The sequence below is a fragment of the Pelobates fuscus genome, chromosome 6 (assembly GCF_036172605.1).
Source record: "Pelobates fuscus isolate aPelFus1 chromosome 6, aPelFus1.pri, whole genome shotgun sequence".
Lineage (NCBI taxonomy): Eukaryota > Metazoa > Chordata > Amphibia > Anura > Pelobatidae > Pelobates > Pelobates fuscus.
In genome coordinates this window covers 171512491-171538278 of record NC_086322.1, presented here as the reverse complement: position 1 = coordinate 171538278, position 25788 = coordinate 171512491, and the positions used below count along the sequence as shown (strand labels likewise).

General features: G+C 39.1%; 1 protein-coding gene across 1 annotated transcript in view; it reads left to right on the top strand.

The window, feature by feature from the left end:
- The window catches only part of SLC10A7 (solute carrier family 10 member 7), a 209048-nt gene that overhangs the window by 62842 nt on the left and 120418 nt on the right, over positions 1 to 25788 (top strand). The window contains exon 5 of the mRNA XM_063460090.1: positions 13195 to 13233. Within this exon, the coding sequence (XP_063316160.1) occupies positions 13195 to 13233 (39 nt within the window). The remainder of the gene's footprint in view (positions 1 to 13194; positions 13234 to 25788) is intronic.

Sequence of the window (25788 nt, the reverse complement as noted above, 5' to 3'; positions counted from 1 at the left end):
CTTAGAATCGCGGAAGCGCCTCTAGCGGCTGTCAGTGAGACAGCCACTAGAGGCTGGTTTAACCCTCAGTGAAACATAGCAGTTTCTCTGAAACTGCTATGTTTTCAGCTGCAGGGTTAAAACCAGAGGGACCTGACACCCAGACCACTTCATTGAGCTGATGTGATCTGGGTGTCTGTAGTGGTCCTTTAAGTGTGTGCATCTGTATGCACTGGCGTACATACCGCGGTCGCAGGGTTCGCAGCCCTGCAACCCCTGCGACCAGGTGCCCGCCGCAATGTGTTGCGGCCCCGGTCCGCCAGAGTAAGCGCTGGGGGGTTGGGGGGGGCCCACAGATCAATTTTCGCACCGGGGCCCCATGGGTCATGTGTACGCCACTGGTGACTAGGGCTGCATAAACAACATGATTTAACTCCTGAATGGCAGAGAATTGAGCAGTGAGACTGCAGGGACATGATATGTACACAAAAACTGCTTAATTAAGCCAAAGTGTTTTGTTTTTTTGTTTGTTTTTTGGTGCCCATACTATCACTTTACTATTTGTAAAATCTTTCCCTTCCCTCCCATAAAACTACAGTCAGGATAAATTAAGAACACATGAAGTGTAAGGATCATCTTTTACCGGTACATAGGAGAAGGCAACTTTCCCAAAATGAAAACCATAGAAATCATCAACAAAATGTTACCAAGATTATTATTTTGTCTTCAATAATCCTTCCCAGATTCATGGTAACAAATAGAGAGAGAGTGCTCATTTACATTACTCCTAGTACACTCCAGACCCCTAATATTCTTCAGCTTGCTTAAGTATTTCTTGGGTGTTTAGAAAGTTCCCCATTGCCCTATTATTAAAGTGTCAATTTCATGAGCAGGCACTTTAATAATAATAAAAAAAATAAAAATATATATAAATATAATAATATATATATAAATATTTGGGGGTCACAGCCAGAGAGGATGCATGGTGAGACTATACAGCCAAAATATATACAAAAACAGATTAAGGAAACCTAGAAACATGGAATGTGATGGCATATAAGAGCCATTTGGCCCATCTAGTCTGCCCAATTTTCTTAATACTTGCATTAGTCTCTTATATCTAGGATAGCCTTTGCCTATCCCACGCATGCCTAAACTCCCTCACTTTGTTAACTTATACCACTTCAGCTGGAAGGCTATTCCATGCATCTACTACTCTTTCAGTAAAATAATACTTACTGATATTATTTTTAAACATTTGCCGCTCTGATTTAAGAATGTCCTCTTGTGGTAGTTTCCCAATTATTTAAATATACTCTCCTTATTTACTGTTGATTCCCTTTATGTATTTAAATGTTTCTATCATATCCCCCCTGTCTCGTCTTCCCTCGAAGCTATACATGTTATAGCTTCAACCTTTCCTGGTAAGTTTTATCCTGCAATCCATGAACCAGTTTAGTAGCTCTTCTCTGAACTCTCTCTAAAGTATCAATATCCTTCTGGAGATACGCTCTCCAGTACTGCATACAATACTCCAAGTGAGGTCTCACCAGTGTTCTGTACAATGGCGTGAGCACTTCCCTCTTTCTATTGCTAATACCTCTCCCTATACAACCAAGCATTCAAAAGCCTTACTCAAATATAATTAAGTAATGTCTACTGCACTACCATGAGTTATTTTAGTTACCCAATCAAAAAAAATCAATAAGATTAGTTTGGCATGATCTCCCTGGAGTAAACCCATGTTTTATCTGATCTTGAAATCCATGTGACTTTTTAGATGTTCAACAATCCTATGCTTTAACATCGTTTCCATTTCTTCCCCACTATTAAAGTAAGGCTCACTGGCCTATATTTGCCTGACTCCTACCTAATACCCTTCTTGTAAATTGGCACAACATTGGCTAATTTCCAACTTTCCGAGACTACTCTCGTTAACAATGATTGGTTAAATAAGGTCTTTAATAACTATGGGGATTCAGTTACATTATATGACCATATTGTGTTAAACCCATCACTGCGTCACAGTACCCCAATATTGGTGGGAACTACATCCTACACTAAATTCACCATTTGGAAATAAGCATGCCAACTGCAATACTTACTGCCTAAACTGCTTCCAGAGACTCTCATTAATATATGCGTTCCTGTATTAACCTACAAGGTGACACCTACAGTGGATGGGAGGATACCTGTATATGGGAATATGGTCTGGATTTCAAATATACAAAGTGCATCTTAAGATCCAAAGGGATGGAAACACCCCCTTGGATCTGAAGCTGAATGCAGGAAAGCTTTTTCTCTCAGTAGAAGTTTCCTCATAGGAAACCGTATTGGCCGGTGCTTCCCTATGCGAGGAATCTGATTTAAAATCCTCCTCGTTTAATTCTATTAAAAAAATGTTAATATCTTTAGGACATACCTGGCATGAAGGGATGTATTTTGTCAGTACTCCCCCTGCCGGCATTGCTATGGACTGCTGTGCCGTCCATGTGATCGTGAGATCCTCAGAAGGACCTCATGATCACATGGCTCAGAAGGGCCTGAATGGAACAGGGGGACTCCCTGGGATTCCAGGTGAGTCCCCCCACCACGATTGCCGGCGACCGGGTAAGTACATAGGACGGCTGGGACGTTCTATGCCGCCCGCTGGCGACCGGGTAAGTACATAGGACGGCTGGGACGTTCTATGCCGCCCGCTGGCGACCGGGTAAGTACATAGGACGGCGGGGACGTTCTATGCCGCCCGCCGGCGTTAAGGACCGGGTCCCCAAGGATGTCCGCCATCCTTAAGGGGTTAAAGGAAGACAATAGTGTCAGGAATACAAACACTGTCGTGTCTTACTAATTATTTAGGTGACTGGCCCCCCAATCAAAGGCCGTATATTACTCCCTGTCCAGACTGTAACGGAATTCATAAATCCAGTATTGCTCTTAAGCCAGAGAACACCAGATAAGTAAACAGATCTGGCTCACAAAGAGGTGCGTATTATACTATTATGGTAATGGTTACTTTTTTTTTTTTTTTATCATCCTGAATAAAGCCCAAAATTAAGAAGGATTGAAAGATATTTTGTTTTTTTGTTTTGATGCACAAGAAAAGCCATGTGTAAGGAATATATAGGTCAAGTAGAAGGGGTTCACTAAACAGGCATACGAAGATGGATTTTTGTCTTGAAGAGCAAAGTAATTGTGCATTTGGTTCTGAGTGAAGCTGCTAATATTGAGCAGTCTGTAACTGCCACAGGTTGACAGGCAGGTGATAAGGCAGCTTCCGCTAAGGTCTGCGCAGGAGGTTTACCTAATATGCTGTCTGCCCTAAGGGCCTATGGGAGCACGGTTGGATTATTATGTTAATGCATGAGCCTCCTGCCCTCTTCCTATCCCAGATGGGGTCCCTGTGGTTCAGCACGGCTTTCCCTGACAGTGGAGTAATATACTTCATGATTGAAAGGGCAAAAGGGCTCAAAGTAGAAAAAAGAAAAGCGTTGTCAAAGAAGCAATGAAGGTTTCCACCCCCCCACAGTTCTAAGGATGCTGACAGATCACATTTTTAAAATATGTATCTTGACGTTTAGATAGAAAACCTTGTTGATGCAAACCGTGATTTCCTGTAGCACAAAACAGATAACATTTAAATACATATTTTTTTGTGACATTGCAAATGTATTTGCACCGAATTTCTGCATGTTTCCATTTAAAACTACATTATTTTTGAATCCTACAATTTTTTTTAATACAAGAATGAGTGATTAGAAAATATAATATATATAAGCATTAAAAATGGGTAAATCATAAGGATTTTCCTGTTGACATGACATGGAGAAAAATCTGTAACTGGCCATTGTTCCAATTCTGACACAGCGCAAAGTGTTAATAGTCCATTTTATTTTCCATTTTCGTTGTTCCACATTTAGTACTTTGGCTATAGAGTATTATTTATAAATATAGCTATACTCTTTTTCTAGACCTGATACCCTTGAAAAACTGCTGGTCATGCTGTACCTACCAAATGGCAAGGAACAAACTCTTATTGTCACTCTATTTTACAACATGTACAGTAGTGCCATGTAAAAAGAATGGTGCAATTTATTCTAAATAAATTTTATATATAAAAAAACAAAACAAAACAAAAACTAGTCAAACTGTTTCAGTCCAAATAAATTATGCACTTGATGTATCCTTGTGTGCCTGGACCTCTTTCTATTTTCCTAGAAGCAAGGTCGATTTGGCACCAGGAGAAGAATAAACTACCATGCGTGTGTAGTAATTAACCCTTTGTTCCTAACTTAAGTGGGGTCCCTCAAGCAACAATCAGCTCCTCCATATGAAACGGGAGCTCCTGCAAGATCTGCTGTGCAGGTCCAGCTCATTGGATAGGTGCAGTTATCTCAGAGCAAAACAAAATGTAAATCTGAAAATGTTTCTGATTAAAATGGATCTTAAGTTTTGCCGATGGTAAACATGACCGGTCATTGAAGCCTTCATATTAACAACCTCAGCAATGCACAGTTTGAGCCCCTTCGTGATGGACATTACAAGTAGAAAGTGTGGCAGGGCCAAATAGGACAGTAGCAGTTGCAAGAAGATGGAAGAAACAACACTAGGAAGAAACAGGACTGTTTAAAAAAAAAAAAAAAAAAAAAAGAGCATTGTGAAAATGATTTGACTGTACTAAAAACCAATTGGACTAAACTGGAATAAGGAGTAGGTAGCAAGAAACTGGACTGAATTGAAAGAGAGTTTGTTTGCAAAATACCTTTTGAACAGAGCTTGAACCAGATTTTTAATTTGAGCACTTGCCAGTGATAGAACTTAAAGGAACACTATATATTGTTGGGAGCTGTATTCCTAACACAATAAAGTGCCTCTGCCGCCTCCACCTCCCCCACCCCCCCTTTCCTCACCGCCAACCATGTTAAGGGTTATAAAAAACGAACTACTTACCTGATTCCAGTAAGGTAAGTCTGCACTAGGTTAAGCCCCTCCTCCACCAGCCGATGGGGGAACCTAACACTACACGTGCATCAGGCCTTCCCCATAGGAAATCATTGACTCAATGCTTTTTTTTTTTTTTTTAACTCGCTTGATGCAAAGCATGAGGGTGTCCAGCGTTTGGTAGACAGCAACTACAAGCAGACTTAACACTGCAATGTTAACCTTGCAGTTTCTCTAAAAGTACAGTGTTTTACATTGCAGCGTTATGGGAACAGAGACAGACCACATCAGTGAGATGAAGATGTCTGGGTGTCTATAATGTCCCTTTAACACAGTTCTTACATCTAACATGACTTGACTGTATGTGGAAAGAAAGATGGTCTTGAATGTGCCAGTGACTTACCCATTTTCTGGATTGGGCTATGACTTGGCAGTGGAGTGGCCTTGAGCATGCTGTAGTCATATACATATATTTGGAAAAGATCTTCGTTGGCACTTGGAAGCACATTCTGTATAAAGTTGCACAAAGCACCACAGTCCAAAGTGTGATGTACAATAGCTTGTGTGACCTCAAGTTCCTAGTTAACTGGGTTAAAGATAGGAAGAAAAATAGCGTCTGGTCTGGACTGATGTGCCAAACAAAGCAAACATGTGAGGTCCAAGAAGTAGGCATTTTAATACTGCAACAATAGAGCTGTTTTTTTGTTTGTTTTTTATTTATTATTATTATTATTATTATTATTATTATTATTATTACAGGTTTGTTGATCTTGGATTGTGTTTGTAGTATTTTCCTTTTTGGATATCTTCTAGGTAATTTTACAGTTTTATTGTCAAAGGCTTTTATACTATACACTATGTATTGCAACTTTGAAAATGTATTTACATTTCCCCTGAGCTAACGGAAGTGGCAGGCACACTCTATTTGACAGTGCCTGCCTCCCTACTTTCCAGTTTCTCTGTGCCACACCTCAGAACAGATGCGTATGCCCGCTTGTGCACGAGCCGGTGGGCCTCTGTGTTTTGTTTCACTTACATTTACTGCCTTATGTACAAAGAATAGATCTGAGTAGACACGTTCTGACTTGGTGGAAGCAGATATGTTCTCTATCCAAAGCAGCACCATGGAAGCTGCCTCATTTCTCAGGATCTGATGCGATGTGAGACAGAGATGCTTCTGAAATTTATAGATGCAAGGATTACACCAATGCACTTATAACTGTAATTAGAGTTCAAGAGCCAAAGCTTTCCAGATGTCAAAACACCAGAGGTCTATGGTAGTCATAGATTGCTCCCAACAGTCTTCCTAATCACATAGAATGGTACTCTGATAGAATAGCCACCTAACCCCAAATGAAACACAAACCAAATCCCACAATTGCTTCATCAAACACGGTGTTGGGAGCAAGCAAGCCGATCACCCAACCACTCGTGGCAGCCTTAGTATGAAGCCTTCATCATTCCAGTGGCATTACAGTAAAGCAAGGGAAGGTCAAACTAACAAAAAGATAAATAATTTAATTTGTGCTTCTGCTACCAATCTGATCTGGTGATGATAATAGGCGACGTGTAATCTGTTTGCCTCTAAATTACTTTAATATGCATGTTTTGCTTTTGTTGTTTTTCTAACATATGTTCAAATTGGACATTTTGGGTATAGTGTACATTGTATTAGTGCTTTTGTACTCTGTTTTCATTGAATAACCAGAAATCACTCAGGGACTGTGTTTTGTGGCACTTGCTCTGCTCCTGCGCAATACTGTTTCCACATTTTTAAAATAGTAACTAAATGTCTGAAAAGTGTTTTCTGTGGTTCATGTCCTTTTAAATCCTTTTTGGTATTAAATTAAAAAATGGTGTGATGATTCCATTAAAGTGTCTTGTACACAAAAGTTGGGTTTAAATTGGAAAGAATTTCCTCTAGACATTGTGCTAGCATAAATGTATATAACGCCTGCTTATTTCACTGCGCTTTACATTAGATATGCTGGTGGCACTGGCACTGTGTGCCTAACCTGATGCCTGGCAGACATTTCTCTCGGTTGCAGAGAGATATATATAGGATGCCCTGATGATAAAGCCAGCATATCTGCGTCATCACGGAGGATTGCCCTGCTTGGGGAAGTGTCCCCAAGCAGAGAGGGGGCAGCAGCAGAGTGTGGGTGTTACAACAGTGTCACATTTACAGACATCCTAGGGTGCAGGTGAGTACTAATATAACAGCTCACACATCATAGACATATAATTGTAGCACTATGATAAGTGATATATTCACTGCATTGGGAGCTGGTATATGTCATGACAGGTTCACTTTAATGCGTTTAATAAATCATTTGAATTAGTCTGATGCTGAAAGAAGCACTCTTGGCACCCAAACCATTCCATTTTATTGTAGTGGTTTTGGTTCATAGATCCTGTCCTCTTTCTCTGGCAATGTAAAATACTGACGTTTCAGAGAATTGCATTGTTTACATTTGGCCAAGAACTTGGCTCTAGTGGCTGCCACACTAACAACCTCTAGCGGCACTTCATCCTTAAAGGAACATTGTACTCATCAGGTTCTGGTTTCTATAGCCTGTTCCTGAAGACTCCGTACTGTAACCATTGCCTTTTCAGAGAAAAGCCAGCGTTTACATTGCTGCCTAGGAACACCTTTGGTGGCAGTCAGCCACTAGAGGTGCTTCCTGTGTCTGTGCTGCACAGTGTCTCCACACTCTACATGTAGACGTTGAATATTCCCCATCAAGATGCATTGATTCAATTCCTCTCTATGACACGATGCTGATTGGCCAGTGTTTTTCCACGCATGCGCAACAGCCCCCCAAAGCTTTCCTATAGAAAAGCATTGGATTGGCTAAGTTCATCATGATTGATGATCTCTGCCTTGGAAGGGGAGCCAGCCGTGGCGAGACTGGTGCTGAGTGGGAGAAAAGGTAAGTAAAAACACATTTTGCATGTGATCATGAGAGGGTTGGTCATGCCATACACATAAAAATATATATAAATATATATTATAGCATGTGTTTAGGGTATATGAACATTACTACTATGGAAGCCATCTTATCTCTGTCTTCCGCTTAGAAAAGGGGTCAAGCTGTTATCCTAATAAATGTGTAATTTGCATGATACCAAAGTGTCCCTTAAACATGTATTATTTTAATACCAAGGAATTGTGATTGCACCTTTCTCATAGGTATTCATTATTCTGCAGAATGATAATGATTAATTTTACGGCAGCACAGTAAGATAAAATCATAGTAGTTATATTTAGCAGCATGATGGAAAATTACTGGGGGTTTTTTCACACAAAACCCAGTAAAACAAAGCACGCCAAGTGGCACCAGTGAGAAAAACAATACTTTAACTTTTAAAAAGGTGTATGAAACCGAAATTGCACCTGTTTTTTTTTTTTTTTTAAATAATAATCTATCATATGAAGTTCTACAGAAAATGTAAGATTGCTTTAATTTTATCTTTATGTGATACAGCAGAACATATATCATCAATGTGCGTGGCCCTGCTCTGTGTTTTAAAGGCACGTTTAGGTTATAGGTAGTTTTATTCAACTATTAACTCAATCTTTGTGTCATTCTGTGCCTAGATTTCTGTATGCATTTAAACAGTCTCCTTAAAAGCCCTGGTGTATTTCAGTTGGACCTGCTTCTTCACGATGCAATATTGTATTCACACAAAAGAATGGCTGCGAGGTGGTGTTTGAACTTTATGTAAAAACAGCGCTTGTAGAAGATTTCCTTTATTAACTGTCATCATCCTCATAATATATGTTCAAATAAATGTTGTATAATAACTAAATTTAAGATTAATAGGCCCCTTAAGAAAGGGCCAAGTCATTCAGGATAGGCAGTGAAAAATAGGCTGTAAAAATGTAACATGCACATATTGTCTTGTTTACAAGCACTCCTTGGTGTCATTGCCATCTGTCAATGTCGAGTGGCTCTGTTCTCATTAAAGCACTCTCTCACCAAAGCAACTTAATTTTCTTACGGGAGGGTGACAACATATTCAATTGTGTGCTCCTAACCCCATTCCATTTTTATGAGATTGTGATATAGTGTTTGGGTGCAAATACCATACTGACTGTAAAAAAAAGTCTTCATTTCCATTGGTATTGCTTACCATTGGGACACAGCACCGAATTCCAGTGTATTAACCAGTATGTAGGAAATGGGGCATATTTTGCTTACATTTAAGCCTTGAAATATAACCGGGTAGATTAAAATGCAGTAGCCTGCAAATAATAAATACAAGTGTAACAGGTTAATGCAGCTTCAAATGGTAAAAAAAGATCCCCAAGTGGACAGAGCTGAAACACTTAGGTTTTATATTAAATCCATGTTGTTTTTTGCAATATTGTGTGTATCTCTATGTATGTATGTATGTATGTATGTATGTATGTTTATCCGTGTCTTGAAGGTACAAGGAAGTAGTTACGTGCTCACAGTTCTGAATTCAGTGGGCCACAATCAAATTTAGGTCCCCTGTTCCCTCATCCCCATTTTGTCCTTTTTCTCTGAGAAAAGTCAACTTGGAGTGTAAGTTTGTAATGGGGTATTAACTATAGATGTGGCATGTGGGCCGTAGCTAATTAAAGAGGGCAAAAGTAATAACACCGACTTACTTGATTGGAATATGCAGACTTCATATTATTGCACATTATAATATTATAATGCAGTCCCAAAATTGGTATTTGTCCCAACATTCCAGATTTATACTCTGGCATCCCATGTCCACAATATGCACGGTGCAAGATCGTCATTAAACATACACTATGCTAAGCTGATATCAGGTTTTTTTTGACCATACAGAACTGTTCATAATGTTATCTGCTTGAGCAACCATGAGATGTGCTGGCCAGGATGACTCCCATTTAGTCTGGTGTAATTACTTCACTGATGCTCTTTTACCTCTCTGCATTCTTCCTGCGTTGAGACTTTTGACCATGGTGGTAGATTATCTTGTTACATTCTTGCAGAAATAGTTTGCTTCCTTGATTATTCTAGTACTACACTCTCGAGAATTTACAGAGGATGGTGCAAGGGACATTCAGTGAAGGGCAGTCTTGTAGACAAAACTCATTGCCAACATGAGCTGTCAAAATAGCCAGTCTCGTTCAAGCTGGCAAAGACCACAAAATCCAAATACACACCAAAGCTTGAAGTTATACAGCCACAAATCACAAAGTATAGTTATAGAAAAAAAGCTAAACTATAACACACCTTTCTTAATTAGAAAAAAGTGAAGCTGGTTTAAAATCAAATTAAATAGTACAGAGTAATTTTGTCAATGCATTTATTTCCAAATCTATCGAATCACACTTTTTTTTTTGTCATTTAACTACATACAACCTAAGTAAAAAAATAAACAAAAAAGTAAACTACATAAGAGTAATAAGAATATTACAAGAACATTCTTCCATAAAACATATATATTGATATCTCCACCCATCAGCACCCCCTAGTGGTATCTGAAAGTTATTGTGCATAAAGTGTGATAGGGATTGAAATAGGACACTATTGGAGTCTTTCTCTTTGTTAGTCTTTGAAAATAGCTCATAGTTTTTCTATTAACTCCCCACCACCCCCAATAAAAAAAAAAAGTATTATAGAGTTTTTTGAACTAACAAATAGCAAAAACAAATAAAAAAAATGTAAGGGAGAAACTCTTATTTGAATTTGCTGCATTGGCAATAAATAACCAGGGTTTATATACACTGCAGTTAGTACTGTCCAGATAAAGTGACCAGAACTCCAATGTCACTTTTCAAAGGCTTACTTTAGCCCATTAATCTGCACACTGGGCTTTTCTTTGCCTGCATATTTTTTAGTTAGACATACTGTTCTGACCAAAGGGGACTTAAAGGACCACTATAGTGCCAGGAAAACATACTCGGTTTCCTGGCACTATAGTGTCCTGAGGGTGCCCCCACCCGCCGGGTTCTAGGGGGAGGAAGGGGTTAAACTTACCTCTTTCTCCAGCACGGGGGCGGGGAGCTCTCCTCCTCCTCAGCTGAATGCGAATGCGCGGCAAGAGCCGCGCGCGCATTCAGCCAGTCTCATAGGAAAGCATTTATAATGCTTTCCTATGGACGCTGGCGTCTTCTCACTGTGATTTTCACAGTGAGAATCACGCAAGCGCCTCTAGCGGCTGTCAATGAGACAGCCACTAGAGGCTGGATTAACTCTAATATAAACATAGCAGTTTCTCTGAAACTGCTATGTTTATAGAAAAAAGGGTTAAAACTAGCTGGACCAGGCACCCAGACCACTTCATTAAGCTGAAGTGGTCTGGGTGCCTATAGTGGTCCTTTAAAATGGTTCCCCTCATAGAGCAAAGTAAGTGAAGAGATATTTACTCAATTGTATGTATTACAAACTTACAAAGTGCAGCACCCGGATATGATACATGTAATCTTTTATTTTCAATAATAAATTACAAAAGTTTATCTTTTAAGACCTGTTTCTCTTCTTTTCAAGTTTTCCCTGCAGCTCACACTCACCATGCCAATGCTTTTGGCACACACTGTACCAAAGCACATCACCTCTCAGCCTTGTCTAGCAGTGAGCGTGTTGTAATGGGTCATGGCAGCCTTTAAATGTCAGGTGTGATATTTTATTTATCTGTAACTACTTATACTCCCTTTGCAACCATCAGGGCCATATGCCAGTGTTAGCAGTGACTCCACACACGATGCCCATTTTGGTTTGTGACCAGAGAACCCAAGGTCCTACAATCTTTTATTGATGGGATTTTCAGAGGAAGCCAATGTAATGAAATTATCAAAGTCGCTGAATTAATGATGGGCTTTAGTATGAAAAGTAGGATCTCTAGAGTGAGGTTCTCATTATCTATTCACATCCATCGCATTCTTATTTGGAACAGGAGGCAAGTTCAGCCTTGGACTTGATTCAAATTCTGCAGAAGTTTCAGACATGTAATTTTTTTACTCATGTATGCGCCTGAATTAAGTTAACCTGCTGCTTTGTCTGGAATGTTGTTCTGGATGCGAAGCGAGATGGTTTCTTATTTATTTTAGTCCTTTTATTGATATTGAGGATTTCTTCAGGATAGGCAGGGTATTTAATTACATGCATTTAAAGGAATATAAGAAAGTCGTTTTTTTTTTTTTTTTCTGTTCTTGAAATAACTATTTATTAATATTATTACTTAACGTGAAACCTAAATGTATTAAGAAAGCACAGTTATGCACTTGCACAAAGTTATATGTAATAGGAAGGTTCTTGGACCTTTTATTTAAGTTGCTTTTTTTTATGAATTGTGTTGTAAGTATTTGGTAATCATGTATTGTAAGAAATATAATTGTTATGGAGACATGATTTGTATCATATAAATCTCTCTGTACCTGTCGGTTATATGCCTGCCACAGGCTGAAGAGTTTAGTGCTGCAGTCACTAATATTTTGTTTATAAGCCACCACTGTTTTTGTTGTTATGGTGGGGAGTGGTTAGTTAGGTAGTCTTTTTATTTTTTTTGGTTGAAACTTACAAAAATAAGTTACTTGTGCACTTTTTTCCACACATCCCTATGCACATTTAAATAACAGAGGTTTTTTAGAACCTTGTCGTGTTGATTCAATTAAGGAGGGCTCTCCTGCCAACCCAATGGAAAATTTAATAGGTGAGCCCTATGCTGATGATTCAACCTGCTACTTTCAACTAAATTGCAAACAGAAGAGGGTGAAATTAATATCTACACACTCATAAACCACAAATAGGAAAAGGTCGGGTGGGCTGCAGTGCTGTTACTGTAATTCAATAGCAAACACACGGAAATATACCTACAAACTGCCACTTCTTTTTGGTAGGAGTATATTCTTCATCCATCTGAAATTAAAAACAAAAAATGCTTCGTGCACACTATATCAATTTACTTTGTACATTTAAAAAAGAGGGTTTTAGCACCACTCCAATGGCCGTTAAAAAGCTCCGCTTTGCCAATGCAGTCTAACAATTCACCTTGCTGCTTTCAGATGAAAAGGAGTAGCTAAGAGGGGGTGGGTTATGGATGCTTTGTTTTATGATGTCTTTAGGGTTAACCATAAAGAGATCTGACCTTCAAAACTAGCTACCCCTAATAATATTGGTCCTCGTGGAGGTATAATCTCAAAATGAATTCAGTGATTTTCTCTTTGGTAGAGCTTCCATGTCAGTGTCACAAATTATTGTAACATGAACTATTGCATAGGAAAGAAATCGGTTAAAATACATTAACTTCCCGGTTTTTCTTTTCTTTTCACAGGCTGCTGCAATATTCAACTCTGCATTTGGGAGTTTTTTGGTAAGTCTTCATAATTGTATTTTTTATAATCTGTATGTATATACATATGGGTTTATAGCTATTTATATACATGTTTTTGAGAATATAATCATCCCAAGTAAACCTGATGTAAAAGATTGTGTCATTTCTTCTGAAACCTGATTATATGGCAGTCATGAGGTCAAATCCTACACGTTCCCATCCAGAAATCTCATTCAGAAGCGTAAAGGGTTAATCCCTCCCTCCTCTCTTGTGAGACCTGCTCCAGCTGAGGCACTTCCCATGATCTAATAGAATCATTAGCTGCTGTTAATGTGTGCTAATGAAGACCTATGTCAATACATTGAGTTCTTTATTTTCTTTAATGAGATTTATTGGATATCCATTGCCTTGCAATGAAGTGATGAAGGACGATGGAAATTCAACCAGGACAAATCAAATACTTTTAAACCCTGAATGATTGAGGATGTTCAGTTGGTTGTGATTTCTGGTAAAACTGCTGAATTGTATGTAACTCTATGTTAAAGCTTGTGTACTCATGTGATATTGCATTTTTTCATGTTGTTGTTTGCATATACCCATTGTACAGCGCTGCGGAATTTTCTGGCGCTTTAATAATAATAATAATATGACATTCTTATAAAACAGATAGGTCAAGGGGCACAGAATGCCTGAAAAAAAACACATGTTTTTTATTCAATTACATCACGGAGTCCTGCCCTCTTCTCTATGATGTTGCATAATGATATATTGCGGTCCCTAAAACAAAGCTATGACAACACCATAGCTAAGGGCATGCAATGGAGGAAATATACCAGATTATTTAAAATGATTAACACTAGAATATCTGGTATTACATCACTGGAACCTGAATTATCATGGCTTGACTAGCACCTCCTGAGTTTTAACTATGATACAATAAGGCAAGTTATAGCTGAATAGCAAATCGATCATATAAACTTTTTTTTTTTAGATAGAAAATCTAGGTTAACAACTGAGATAAAGTTAAAATTTAAAAAAATAATTTAATTTTATTTATTTTTAAATTATATTCCTAAATCCCTAAAGGTCTACTTTTGCAAGTAGGTTGACATGCCTCCTTTTTGCCAGCATGGATTTCCTTGTTTATGCTGGGCAATGTCCAATCAAATATTTCTCATAGAGGGACTAAGAAAAAACATAAATTAAAATAGATATTAGTTTAAAAAAAAAAAAATGACAATCACATATTGGATCATAGATCAGAGATTATTAAAAAAATAAATAAAACACACACGTGCTGGAATAGATCCCAAACTGGACTTCTCTGATAGTGCTGACAAGTTTGCAGACATGGAAGAACTCTTGTTTCTTCCGGTGAAGTTCTGTTTTATTCTTTCTTTATCTACATTTAATCTCACTCAGAAGGCTGCTGTGCATGAGCAGGCATCTAACAGAGCAGGAGATAAGAACATCTACAGCAGACACACTCTCCTAAAATAGTTTTGAAAATTTAACTTTTTTTCCATGAAGTGTTGGGAAGGCATGACTAACACAAGGGAAGTGTGGCTGAATTTGTTGAAATAATGTAATTTAACTCCTAAACTGCAGAGAAATGAGCATGGACATGATCTATGCTAAAGTGGTTTTGGTGCTTAGACATATCCTTTAATAGTTTAATCAATCATTTAAGGCAGAGGTCCCCAACCCAGTCCTAAAGTACTCCCTACCAGTCCATGCTTTAGGGATTATTCTGTTGGGTCTAAAGTGTTGGGTTTTTTTGTTGTTTTTTTTTTTACTTTTCTAAAAACACCTTAGACACAACTGGGTAATCACTAAATCTTGGACTGTCAGTGGCTGGGTTGGGAACCCCCGCTTTAGGGGATTTACACTTCTAAGAGGCAGTAACTCCACCCAGTGTCTAGAAGTGTCAGGTGTAGGGAAAATATGGAGACCAAGTAGTCACTACATAGTCAATATGAATATTTCATAAAGGGTTAGCCCTTTGCTCCCCAAATGGTCTATAATATTTCCACTTTCATTTAATTTGTAAAATGAAATTTAACCTCACAATTTAAAACCTCCCTCCTCTTCATTTATACTCCAGCCTGTAGAGGAACAAATTTTACTGATAAATCGCAAATGTCTGGAATTATCAGCTATCCCCCTCTATCCAAACCGTAAAGGACATTTCAATGGGTCCTATCATTCTTAGCATTACATTACCATTACAAGGAAAAGTTAAAGGAACTCAACATGTATAGCTTGGAGGAAAGATGAGAAAGGGGGATATGACAGTAACATTTAAATACATAAAGGGAATCAACACAGTAAAGGAGGAGACTATATTTAAAAGAAGAAAAACTATCACAACAAGAGGACATAGCTTTAAATTAGAGGGGCAAAGGTTTAAAAATAATATCCGGAAGTATTACTTTACTGAGAGGGTAGTGGATGCATGGAATAGGCTTCCAGCTGTAGTGGTAGAGGTTAACACAGTAAAGGAGTTTAAGCATGCGTGGGATATGCATAAGGCTATCCTAACTATAAGATAAGGCCAGGAACTAATGAAAGTATTTTTAAAAAAATTGGGCAGACTAGATGGGCCTAATGGTTCATATCTGCCATCACATTCTATGTTTCTATTCCAGAAATTGGTAAATGTTGTAATTATATCTTTCAAATACTTTTTATTCTAGAAATACATGATTTCATCATTTATTGTATGCAGGCATTTTTTTACATTCGGTTGCATTTTCACTATCTGTACAACTAGTGATACCATTAAATATATATATTACATATTCTACAATGAATATATGACAAATATATATGAGCAGGCTCTACCATTTTTCTTATTTTGCCACACCTACTTTATGTGAGAGAAAAAAAATTGTATTTTTGCTTAAACATTTCATTCTCCCTAAAGAATCTGTAAAGGATGAATAATTGAAGCATTTATATCATATAAATGTATAAAATACTTACTTTTTTATTTTTTTTAATCTGAAATGCAATCTATATACAACATTGCTGTTTCATTATACATTTACTTACTAGCTATGCACACCACGTTTCAAATAAATGTTCAGCCAATATTTTTCTCAAACAAAAAGTGTATAATAGGAAAGCGGTTAAAGGGGCTCTGCCATGGCACATTTCGGTCGCTCTTTCTTTTCTTCCGGTCTCTAAATTCTGTTCTTCTTTTCTCGTCTATTTCTCCTAAAATACATAAGGCTAAGAAAGGACTAATTTGCCCCACATATTTTTTGCTACACTTGACAAACTTGACCAAAAGTGGATCTAGCTTTGTCAAGTCTGTCATTACCCTCCGCTATCGCTGGCATTGGCTGTTGGGAAAAAGGCATTGTGTATGCAGGCTCACGCAGACTTTCGGGATCCCTCATAGAATCCAGTGCTGTACTCTTATGCATGAGTGCATGAGGAAGACTCTTCCCTGCTCAGCTCCCTCGCGCACACCGCAGTGATGCCGGAGACGGAATATGATGTCACTCCGACTCCAGCATCACCAAGAGGCACGCGAGGGAGCTGAGCAGGAGGATCAGAGCTCCCTCGCCACCCACCTCCACGCTAACCTGTCTGCCAGACCTCCATACCGCCAGCCTGCAGGCAGCCCCACTGGACCACAGGGAAAAATCCACTCCTGCACTCCCAAAGGTAGGAGGCTGGGTGGATTGAAACTTAATTTTCTTTTTTTTAATTGAGTGTGTTAGTGTGTGTGTCTGTTGGTGAATGTTGGGAAGTGTTAGTATGTGTGTTGGTGAATGTTGGGGTGTATTTGTGTCTAAGAGTGTGTGTGTCTGTTGGTGTGAGTGTGTGTGTCGGTGTGTGTGTCGGTGAGTGTGCGTGTAACTGTGAATGAGGGAGTGTATACGTCTGTGATTGTGTATGTTTCATTGAAAGTGTGTGTTGGTTAAACAATGTGTGTGACAATGACTTTGTATCTGTGAGTGTATGTCACTGCATGCATCAGTGAGGGAGTGTGTCTGTCAGGAAGAGAAATTTGGAGGGGCCAGGGGTGATGTATCTCAGTTTTGTCATGCCTAGGGCAGCACAAAGCCAGAATACACCACTGCTCTAAACACCATAACCAGTTCAACAGATTGAACTGGTTATGGTTCATGAAGCCCCCAAGCGCTAGGTCACTCTTCTCTACTAAATATTTTACATACTGCTTAGTATACATCTCTACTAAATATTTTACATACTGCTTAGTATACATCTCTACTAAATATTTTACATACTGCTTAGTATAGATTTTCTGTCCCTGGCAGCCTGAAGTTTAAATTTCAATGATGATATTGCGGAGACAGGGTGCCATACAACTTTATACTAGGGATCGGGCAGATGATTGGCTGAGAGTGCTCAGCTGATGCCCTCCGCTTACTACTGATTATTAGCCATATTGTCATTGGAGGCCAGTCTTCAGACTGCTGGGGAGAGAAAATCTCTACTAATATGTGAGTAAACTGATGGTGATTCCGGATCCAGAGTCGCGAGATGTTAGGCACTATAACCTTTTCAGCCACTGTAGTATCCTATTAATTAAACCCCACTTTTAAACTTCCTTTATGGTTCTTTTCAATGCTTATCTAGCAGCAACTTCCAGCATTGGACTCTTCTTTTGGAAAATAATATTTATATCTGGAATTTGCTGGGTTTTGCCTAAAGGTTCCATTTTTGGCATCAAATGAAAACTAGAATGTTAGGAATTCAAAACTGCTAACACTGCAGTGTCCCTCTGCCTTTAAAAACATACCTGATTCCAGCTCTAAGGCACCAAAGGCTCCTCCTCATCAGATGACGGCAATGGGGGGGGGGGCATGATGTGCATTCATGGCCAGTGCTGCGCACATAGGTCTTCCCCAAAGGAAGGTATTGACTCAATACTTTTCTTTGGGGTTTTGCAATGTGTTGGACATCCTCGTGCAACGTGTGAGGACATCCAGCATCAATATTTTTTAGATATGGCAGTGTGAATCAAAACGTAGCCACTGCAAATGCATGGTTAAACCTTTTAAGTGTGTGTGTGTGTGTGTGTGTATGTGTATATATCAGATGTACCCACTGCACCCCGACTACTTCAATGATGGGAAGTGGTCTGGATGAAGTTAGTGATCCTTTCATGTTTGAAAGTGCATTCTTCTGCAAGTTTGTTTCTATTGATTTTATTCTATTTATTTATGCTGTTATCCAGAGTTTTTAAAATATAAGTAATGTAATATTTGTATTTACGCACTTGCTTGTTAAAACCTAGCCCTCAATTAAAATTGAGTGTCTTTCAAAACTAATTGTTATAGAAAACATTCTTTTTTTTCACTCAGCGGGTAATAACTAATTATAGATGAATTCAATTTGCATTAATTTCAGGCCAGCAGAATAACTCAGAAGTAGGGCCGCTGAGGATTTCTTTAAGTTAAGACAATAATGTCATCATCTCCTCCTCTCATTTAAACAGTTCATTTTACAATGATTGTAGAGCTTAATAAGTGATTTGATTTCTCCCCTTGATGAGGTTTTAATAAAACCTGATGGCATGTTACTCATTCAGCGTAGCTAGTTATCAAAGAACTGGAGGTGGAAGAATTAAATTATTATGTTGCTAATTCTACAGTGGTGGCTACAATCTATGCCACTGATAGCTAGTGGTCCTTGGCGCTCCAGATGTTTTCCCATGAAATTTATCGCAATGCTTAGCTCAGCATCATGGAAAATATAATTCTGAAGAATCTAGGTTTCTCTGCCACTTTGCAAGTTTTGTTTCTAAATGTATTTTTGTCTCTTTAATACTCCTTCTATTTATTGTATTGAATTTCACTCTGGTTTTTAGTTATGCATATACTGTGTAGTGTGATATTTGGAAAAGGAGCATTTCGGTTGCTAAGCTATTTTACCCACAATCAATCAGTTAAACAAATCCCATACAATTGCAAACTGCAAACATCGTAGACATAGGGGAACAAAAAAGTAGGGATCGGCCGATATTGATTTTTAGAGCCGATACCGATAATCTGTGAACTTTCAGGCTGATAGCCGATAACTTATCGATATTCTGTACATTTACCATTTTGAAAAAATTAAATATTTCCAAAGGTAAATGCACAAAATATACATGCCACGTGTAGTGGATGCAGTGGGTTTAGACAGGGGCGCTGTGTGTGTTTGTGTAGTGTGTGTGTGTAGTGGATGCAGTGTGTATTTGTGTAGTGTGTATATAATGAATGTAGAGTGTGTTTGTGTAGTGTGTATAGTGAATGCAGTGTTTGTGTAGTGTGTATATAATGAATGCGGTGTGTGTGTTTGTGTGGTGTGTGTGTTTGTGTGGTGTGTGTGTTTGTGTGGTGTGTGTGTGTGTGTGTGTGTATATAGTGAATGCAGTGTGTGTGTGTATATAGTGAATGCAGTGTGTGTGTGTATATAGTGAATGCAGTGTGTGTGTGTATATAGTGAATGCAGTGTGTGTGTGTATATAGTGAATGCAGTGTGTGTGTGTGTATATAGTGAATGCAGTGTGTGTGTGTATATAGTGAATGCAGTGTGTGTGTATAGTGAATGCAGTGTGTGTGTATAGTGAATGCAGTGTGTGTGTGTATAGTGAATGCAGTGTGTGTGTGTATAGTGAATGCAGTGTGTGTGTGTATAGTGAATGCAGTGTGTGTGTGTATAGTGAATGCAGTGTGTGTGTGTATAGTGAATGCAGTGTGTGTGTGTATAGTGAATGCAGTGTGTGTGTGTATAGTGAATGCAGTGTGTGTGTGTATAGTGAATGCAGTGTGTGTGTGTATAGTGAATGCAGTGTGTGGTGTGTGTGTGTGTATAGTGAATGCAGTGTGTGGTGTGTGTGTATAGTGAATGCAGTGTGTGGTGTGTGTGTGTGTATAGTGAATGCAGTGTGTGGTGTGTGTGTGTGTATAGTGAATGCAGTGTGTGGTGTGTGTGTGTGTATAGTGAATGCAGTGTGTGTGTGTGTATAGTGAATGCAGTGTGTGGTGTGTGTGTGTGTATAGTGAATGCAGTGTGTGTGTGTGTATAGTGAATGCAGTGTGTGGTGTGTGTATATAGTGAATGCAGTGTGTGGTGTGTGTGTATAGTGAATGCAGTGTGTGGTGTGTGTGTGTGTATAGTGAATGCAGTGTGTGGTGTGTGTGTGTATAGTGAATGCAGTGTGTGGTGTGTGTGTGTATAGTGAATGCAGTGTGTGGTGTGTGTGTGTATAGTGAATGCAGTGTGTGGTGTGTGTGTGTATAGTGAATGCAGTGTGTGGTGTGTGTGTAAAGTGAATGCAGTGTGTGTAAAGTGAATGCAGTGTGTGTAAAGTGAATGCAGTGTGTGGTGTGTGTGTAAAGTGAATGCAGTGTGTGTAAAGTGAATGCAGTGTGTGGTGTGTGTGTAAAGTGAATGCAGTGTGTGGTGTGTGTGTAAAGTGAATGCAGTGTGTGGTGTGTGTGTAAAGTGAATGCAGTGTGTGGTGTGTGTGTAAAGTGAATGCAGTGTGTGGTGTGTGTGTAAAGTGAATGCAGTGTGTGGTGTGTGTGTAAAGTGAATGCAGTGTGTGGTGTGTGTGTAAAGTGAATGCAGTGTGTGGTGTGTGTGTAAAGTGAATGCAGTGTGTGGTGTGTGTGTAAAGTGAATGCAGTGTGTGGTGTGTGTGTAAAGTGAATGCAGTGTGTGGTGTGTGTGTAAAGTGAATGCAGTGTGTGGTGTGTGTGTAAAGTGAATGCAGTGTGTGGTGTGTGTGTAAAGTGAATGCAGTGTGTGGTGTGTGTGTAAAGTGAATGCAGTGTGTGGTGTGTGTGTAAAGTGAATGCAGTGTGTGGTGTGTGTGTAAAGTGAATGCAGTGTGTGGTGTGTGTGTAAAGTGAATGCAGTGTGTGGTGTGTGTGTAAAGTGAATGCAGTGTGTGTGTGTAAAGTGAATGCAGTGTGTGTGTGTAAAGTGAATGCAGTGTGTGTGTAAAGTGAATGCAGTGTGTGTGTAAAGTGAATGCAGTGTGTGTGTAGTGGGCGTAAAGTGAATGCAGTGTGTGTGTAGTGGGCGTAAAGTGAATGCAGTGTGTGTGTAGTGGGCGTAAAGTGAATGCTGTGTGTGTGTGTAGTGGGCGTAAAGTGAATGCTGTGTGTGTGTGTGTGTGTGTGTGTAGATATACTAAATGCAGTGTGTATATAACGCAGTGTGTTTGTGTAGTGTGCATTATATAAACACACTACACACTGCATTCAGTATACACAGTGTGTTTGTGTAGTGTGTGTGTATATATAATGCAGTCTGTGCTTGTGTGTGTTTCTGTAGGTATGTAATTTTGGGGGAGGGCATTTTTTTTATTTAATTTAAAAAAATGTATATTATTTTCCCTCCCTATTATAGTCCCTCCTCCCTGCTTGTTACCTGGACAGGGAGGGGGAATATAGATTTCCCTGGTGGTCCGGTGGCATGGAATGTGCAGTGGGGGCCCATGGCAACGCTCTGACGGCCGTGAGACTCACTAGATTTAGACTGGGAGCTGAAGGGAAGGTAAGTAAGCGCTTGATGCGGGCCCTCCAGGACTGCCGGGCTTATAATGGGCCCGGCGGTCCTGTTATGTATTATTGGCAATATCGGTATCTCTATTGGCCGATACCGATATTGCCGAAAATAACAAATATCGTCCGATAATCGGTCGAGCCCTAAAAAAAGAATATATATGGGTGTCAAGCTCAGATTTATTTTATTTATTTTTTTCTCGGTGGTGCTATCCTTCATGGTCTCTATGTTCAATCTTGGCTGTCAGTGGAAGCAGACCATTAGGCCACCTCAAAAAGAGATGTGGTGAATGTTTTGTGATGTTGTTGTGATGCTTTCGTGATGCTTTTTTCTCCTGGCCGATATTCATCAAGTAGTATGCAAAATAACAAAAAACAAGAGTAAAATGCACACAGTAAAAAATGGGTAAATGCTTCCTGCAGGGCACTCCAGTAAGGGATGGTCAATCCCTGAAGACATCAAATGAAAAAAAGAAATATTCAGGCACACCTGAGGTTTCTTCTAAAACATTTTGGGCTCCAATCTGAGCCTTTATCAAGTCCTTTATCAAGACTTGATAAAGGCTCAGATAAGAGGGGAAACATTGTCTCCACTTCCTTATTTCAAATAAAGATTGCATTTTAGAAGAAACCTTAGGTGTGCCTGGAGATTCAACAAGTAGACTGGGAGGGTGAGCAGGATGTTGGCATTACAACATGTATTTGGAGAATAGAAATGCAGGGCTGGCCCTGCAAAAAATACGAATCGAGGTCCACTTTCACTCCTAGCCGAGCACAACAAGTTAGGGAGAAAAAAAATATGTATATTTTGTGTGGATGTCTCTAGTTGTATGCCTCTCTATGGGTACCTGTGCCTGTTTATGCTTCTAGGTGACTGTGTGCGCGTATACTGCCAGGGGGCAAATGGTTCGGATTTTTGTTATTTAAATCTGTGCCTGTAGTAGGAGCCTTGGGCCTGAATTTACAGCATTCGTCTGGATTTTGCCTGCCTGGCGGCATTTGATCCAGCTGAAATCCAGTCCAAATTAAGGTCTGTTTGTCGCCTGAATTACAAAATCCAGACGTTGTTGAATTCTGTGAACAGTGTCTGGATTTTGCAGACCGAATGGCCCTATACAGCAGTGAATGTTTTTTTTTTCGCATTACAGTATGGCACCATTTGGACTTTAGTGAATAGCCCTGTTAGTTATATGGAGAAATAGGGAATGTATAACCAGTAGATCACTGTTAAATCGTAAACAAATAGACAAATTTAAAATTAAGTGATCGATCGTACGGTAAAATTGGAGAGTCAATATATTGAATATTTCTAATAATAATACAGGGTGTCTCTAAAAGCAATATATCAACAAGAACACTGAGTAAAGACACAGCCCTTAGGGATTGTGCAGCTTCTTAAAAAGTAATTGAGGAGCGTCTTTTCACACATTTGATTATGGTGAGATATGGTGCAAAAAATAACAAATATAAAGAAAGGCAAATGGCAATGGAGGAGTATAATCATTAGGATAAGTTAAAAAAACAGTGCTGCATCCTATAAATATTCTATGCACCAAAACAACTTTAGCTTAATAAAGCGGTTTTGGTATATATATCTAATTCCCTGCAGTCTCACTGCTCAATTCTCTGCCGTTTAGGAGTTAAATCACTTTATGTATCCCAAACCATGCATCCCTTGGATGTGACTTACATAGCCTTCCTGGAAAGAGTTAATTTTGAAACTTTATCTTAACTCCAGCCCTGGCAATAGTCTGGTGAAGCCTGCAGCAATACCAAGTGTGTGATGAGAAGTTTTTATTTAAAGTAAACACACCGAGCTGAAAGATCTGATTAAAAATTAGATTTTTTTTTTTTTTTTTTCTTTCATGATGGCTGTGTAAGCACAACCAGAGCAAGTGTGGCTAGTGTTGCGTAAACGGAAACAAAAGGGAATTCACTGCTAAATAGCTAGGAAGTAAGCAGCTTGACTGTAGGGGCATGATCTATACACCAAACCTGCTTCATTAAGCTTAAAGCAGCACTGTCATGCCGAACTTATCTTTCCCCAATCGATTCCTCTTCTCTCCCTCTGTCAGGATCTGTTCTATATTTCTTCCGGTCTTCTCTAGTTCTCTTCAAAACATAAGACAAACTTTTGTCTTTGTCTTATGGAGGTTTCCTATGCATGGCCATCCCTGACCAGCGGAGGAACAAAGTGTGCCTTATTTCCTGTGGTCAGAGAAATTTTCCCACAATTCTTACCTTTCCTCAGTGATCTTGCGATGCTTCCTGCCAGTATTCCTGAACGTCCTGTCACTTAGACACAACGCTGTCGAAACTACCAAATTTCGTCCTAACAGAATGAGAACAGTTTCTCTATTTGTGTTAGGACGCAATTCGGGACTTTGTTCGGATCGGAATTTCATTTGAATACAGTAGCTTAGTAGATAAATCCCTAATTCCCAAAGTATCAGGGAGCTATCCACCAAAATTGTTATTTCATCCAAATTTACTAATGCTATGTAAATATTACTTGGTATTAGTAAATTCTGTCCCTACTTGCTATATTGCGAGTAGGGGCATGTCTGTGACTGCTCACTGTTGTAAAAAAACAAAAACAAAAAACAAAAACCTAGTTATTTGACTCTTAACCCTCTGATTGGTTGCTTTCAGTTTGAAAAGCAACCAATCACAGTGTTATGAGTCAAATTACACAGCATGGAAAATTCCAAAGAACCAATCTGAGTGTTGTGACAGGTACATTTAGAGACTTACCTGTCAGTCTCTTCATTTACCCTTCAGAGCACCCTGGCTGGCTTAAACCAACCAATCAGAGCGCTCTGAGCCTAATTGTGGGGCATGGCAAGGTTTTCTCAGTCTTTCCCTGTCCTACGGAGCTCAGTCTGCGCCGTGCCCTCAATGGGTGAAGATGGATTTTTTTTTTTTTTTTTAAACCGCCTGGATTTTTTTTTTCTTCTGGTTTTTATGTTTTATTTTCAAAGCTCGACGGGTATTATGGATTTTTATTTGATCTTTTTTGGGGCTGAAAAAAGTTTTTTTTTTAGAAAAAGGAAGACCTCAAATGGTAAGTTTGTTTTATTTACAGGTATTTAGTTTTATTGTTCCCCCCCCCCCCCCCCTCACTATTTTTAGGGTTAGGGGGGTAGGTAGGAATTTATTAAATAAATAACAGGTCCACCCCCTCCTCCCGCCATTTTCATTTAGGGCCCCCACCCACCGCTCATTGGGGGGGGCGGTGGGAGGACAGTAGGCCCCCCCTTTATTGTAATTTAGGGCCCCCACCTGCCGTTCATGGGGGGGAGGATAATGGGTCCCCCCATTTGCTTTTAGGGCCCCCAGCCGCCGCTCATTGGTAGGGGTCGGGGGGGATGCGAGGGCCCCTTCAATTTAATATCCCCCACTCGCACGGCTTGGGAGGGGGGGGGAGGGGGGCACTAGGAGGCTTTTTTTTTTTTTTGGTGAATGTTTGTTTTATTTTTTTTCATTTTTTTATATTGGACATTTACCAAAGATAATTGGTTTAGCAGTCCATGAGTGTGACTCCCATAATTATGGAACATAGTAGTTTGCTGTACTGCAGGTTAGGGACCACATGATTCACACCATCATCAGATATTGAATTACTGTCATATTACATTTACTTTGCAGCACACTTTTATTGCTGTCTATCTAGATATTTTGTTTGTGTAATACACACACACACACACACATATATATATATATATATATATATATATATATATATATATATATATATATATATATATACACACACACACACAATTTACAACACATTGTAAGACTGATAGACTGCAGAAAAAATGGTTTATAAAAGTATTGAACAACATTTCAGCTCTACAGTAGAGGTTATGAGAAAATATGGCACAGTGGAATAGTTTTATAGATGACCATGCCAAATGTTTTATATGGCATTAGTGCAGCCAACACAAGTAATATGGAGGTGATATTGTTTACAATTCTAATGTAAGGCATAAAGTTTAATATTGCTCTGAAATAAATGTATTGTTATTAGCATTACAATTCCTCAAAAGTTTCA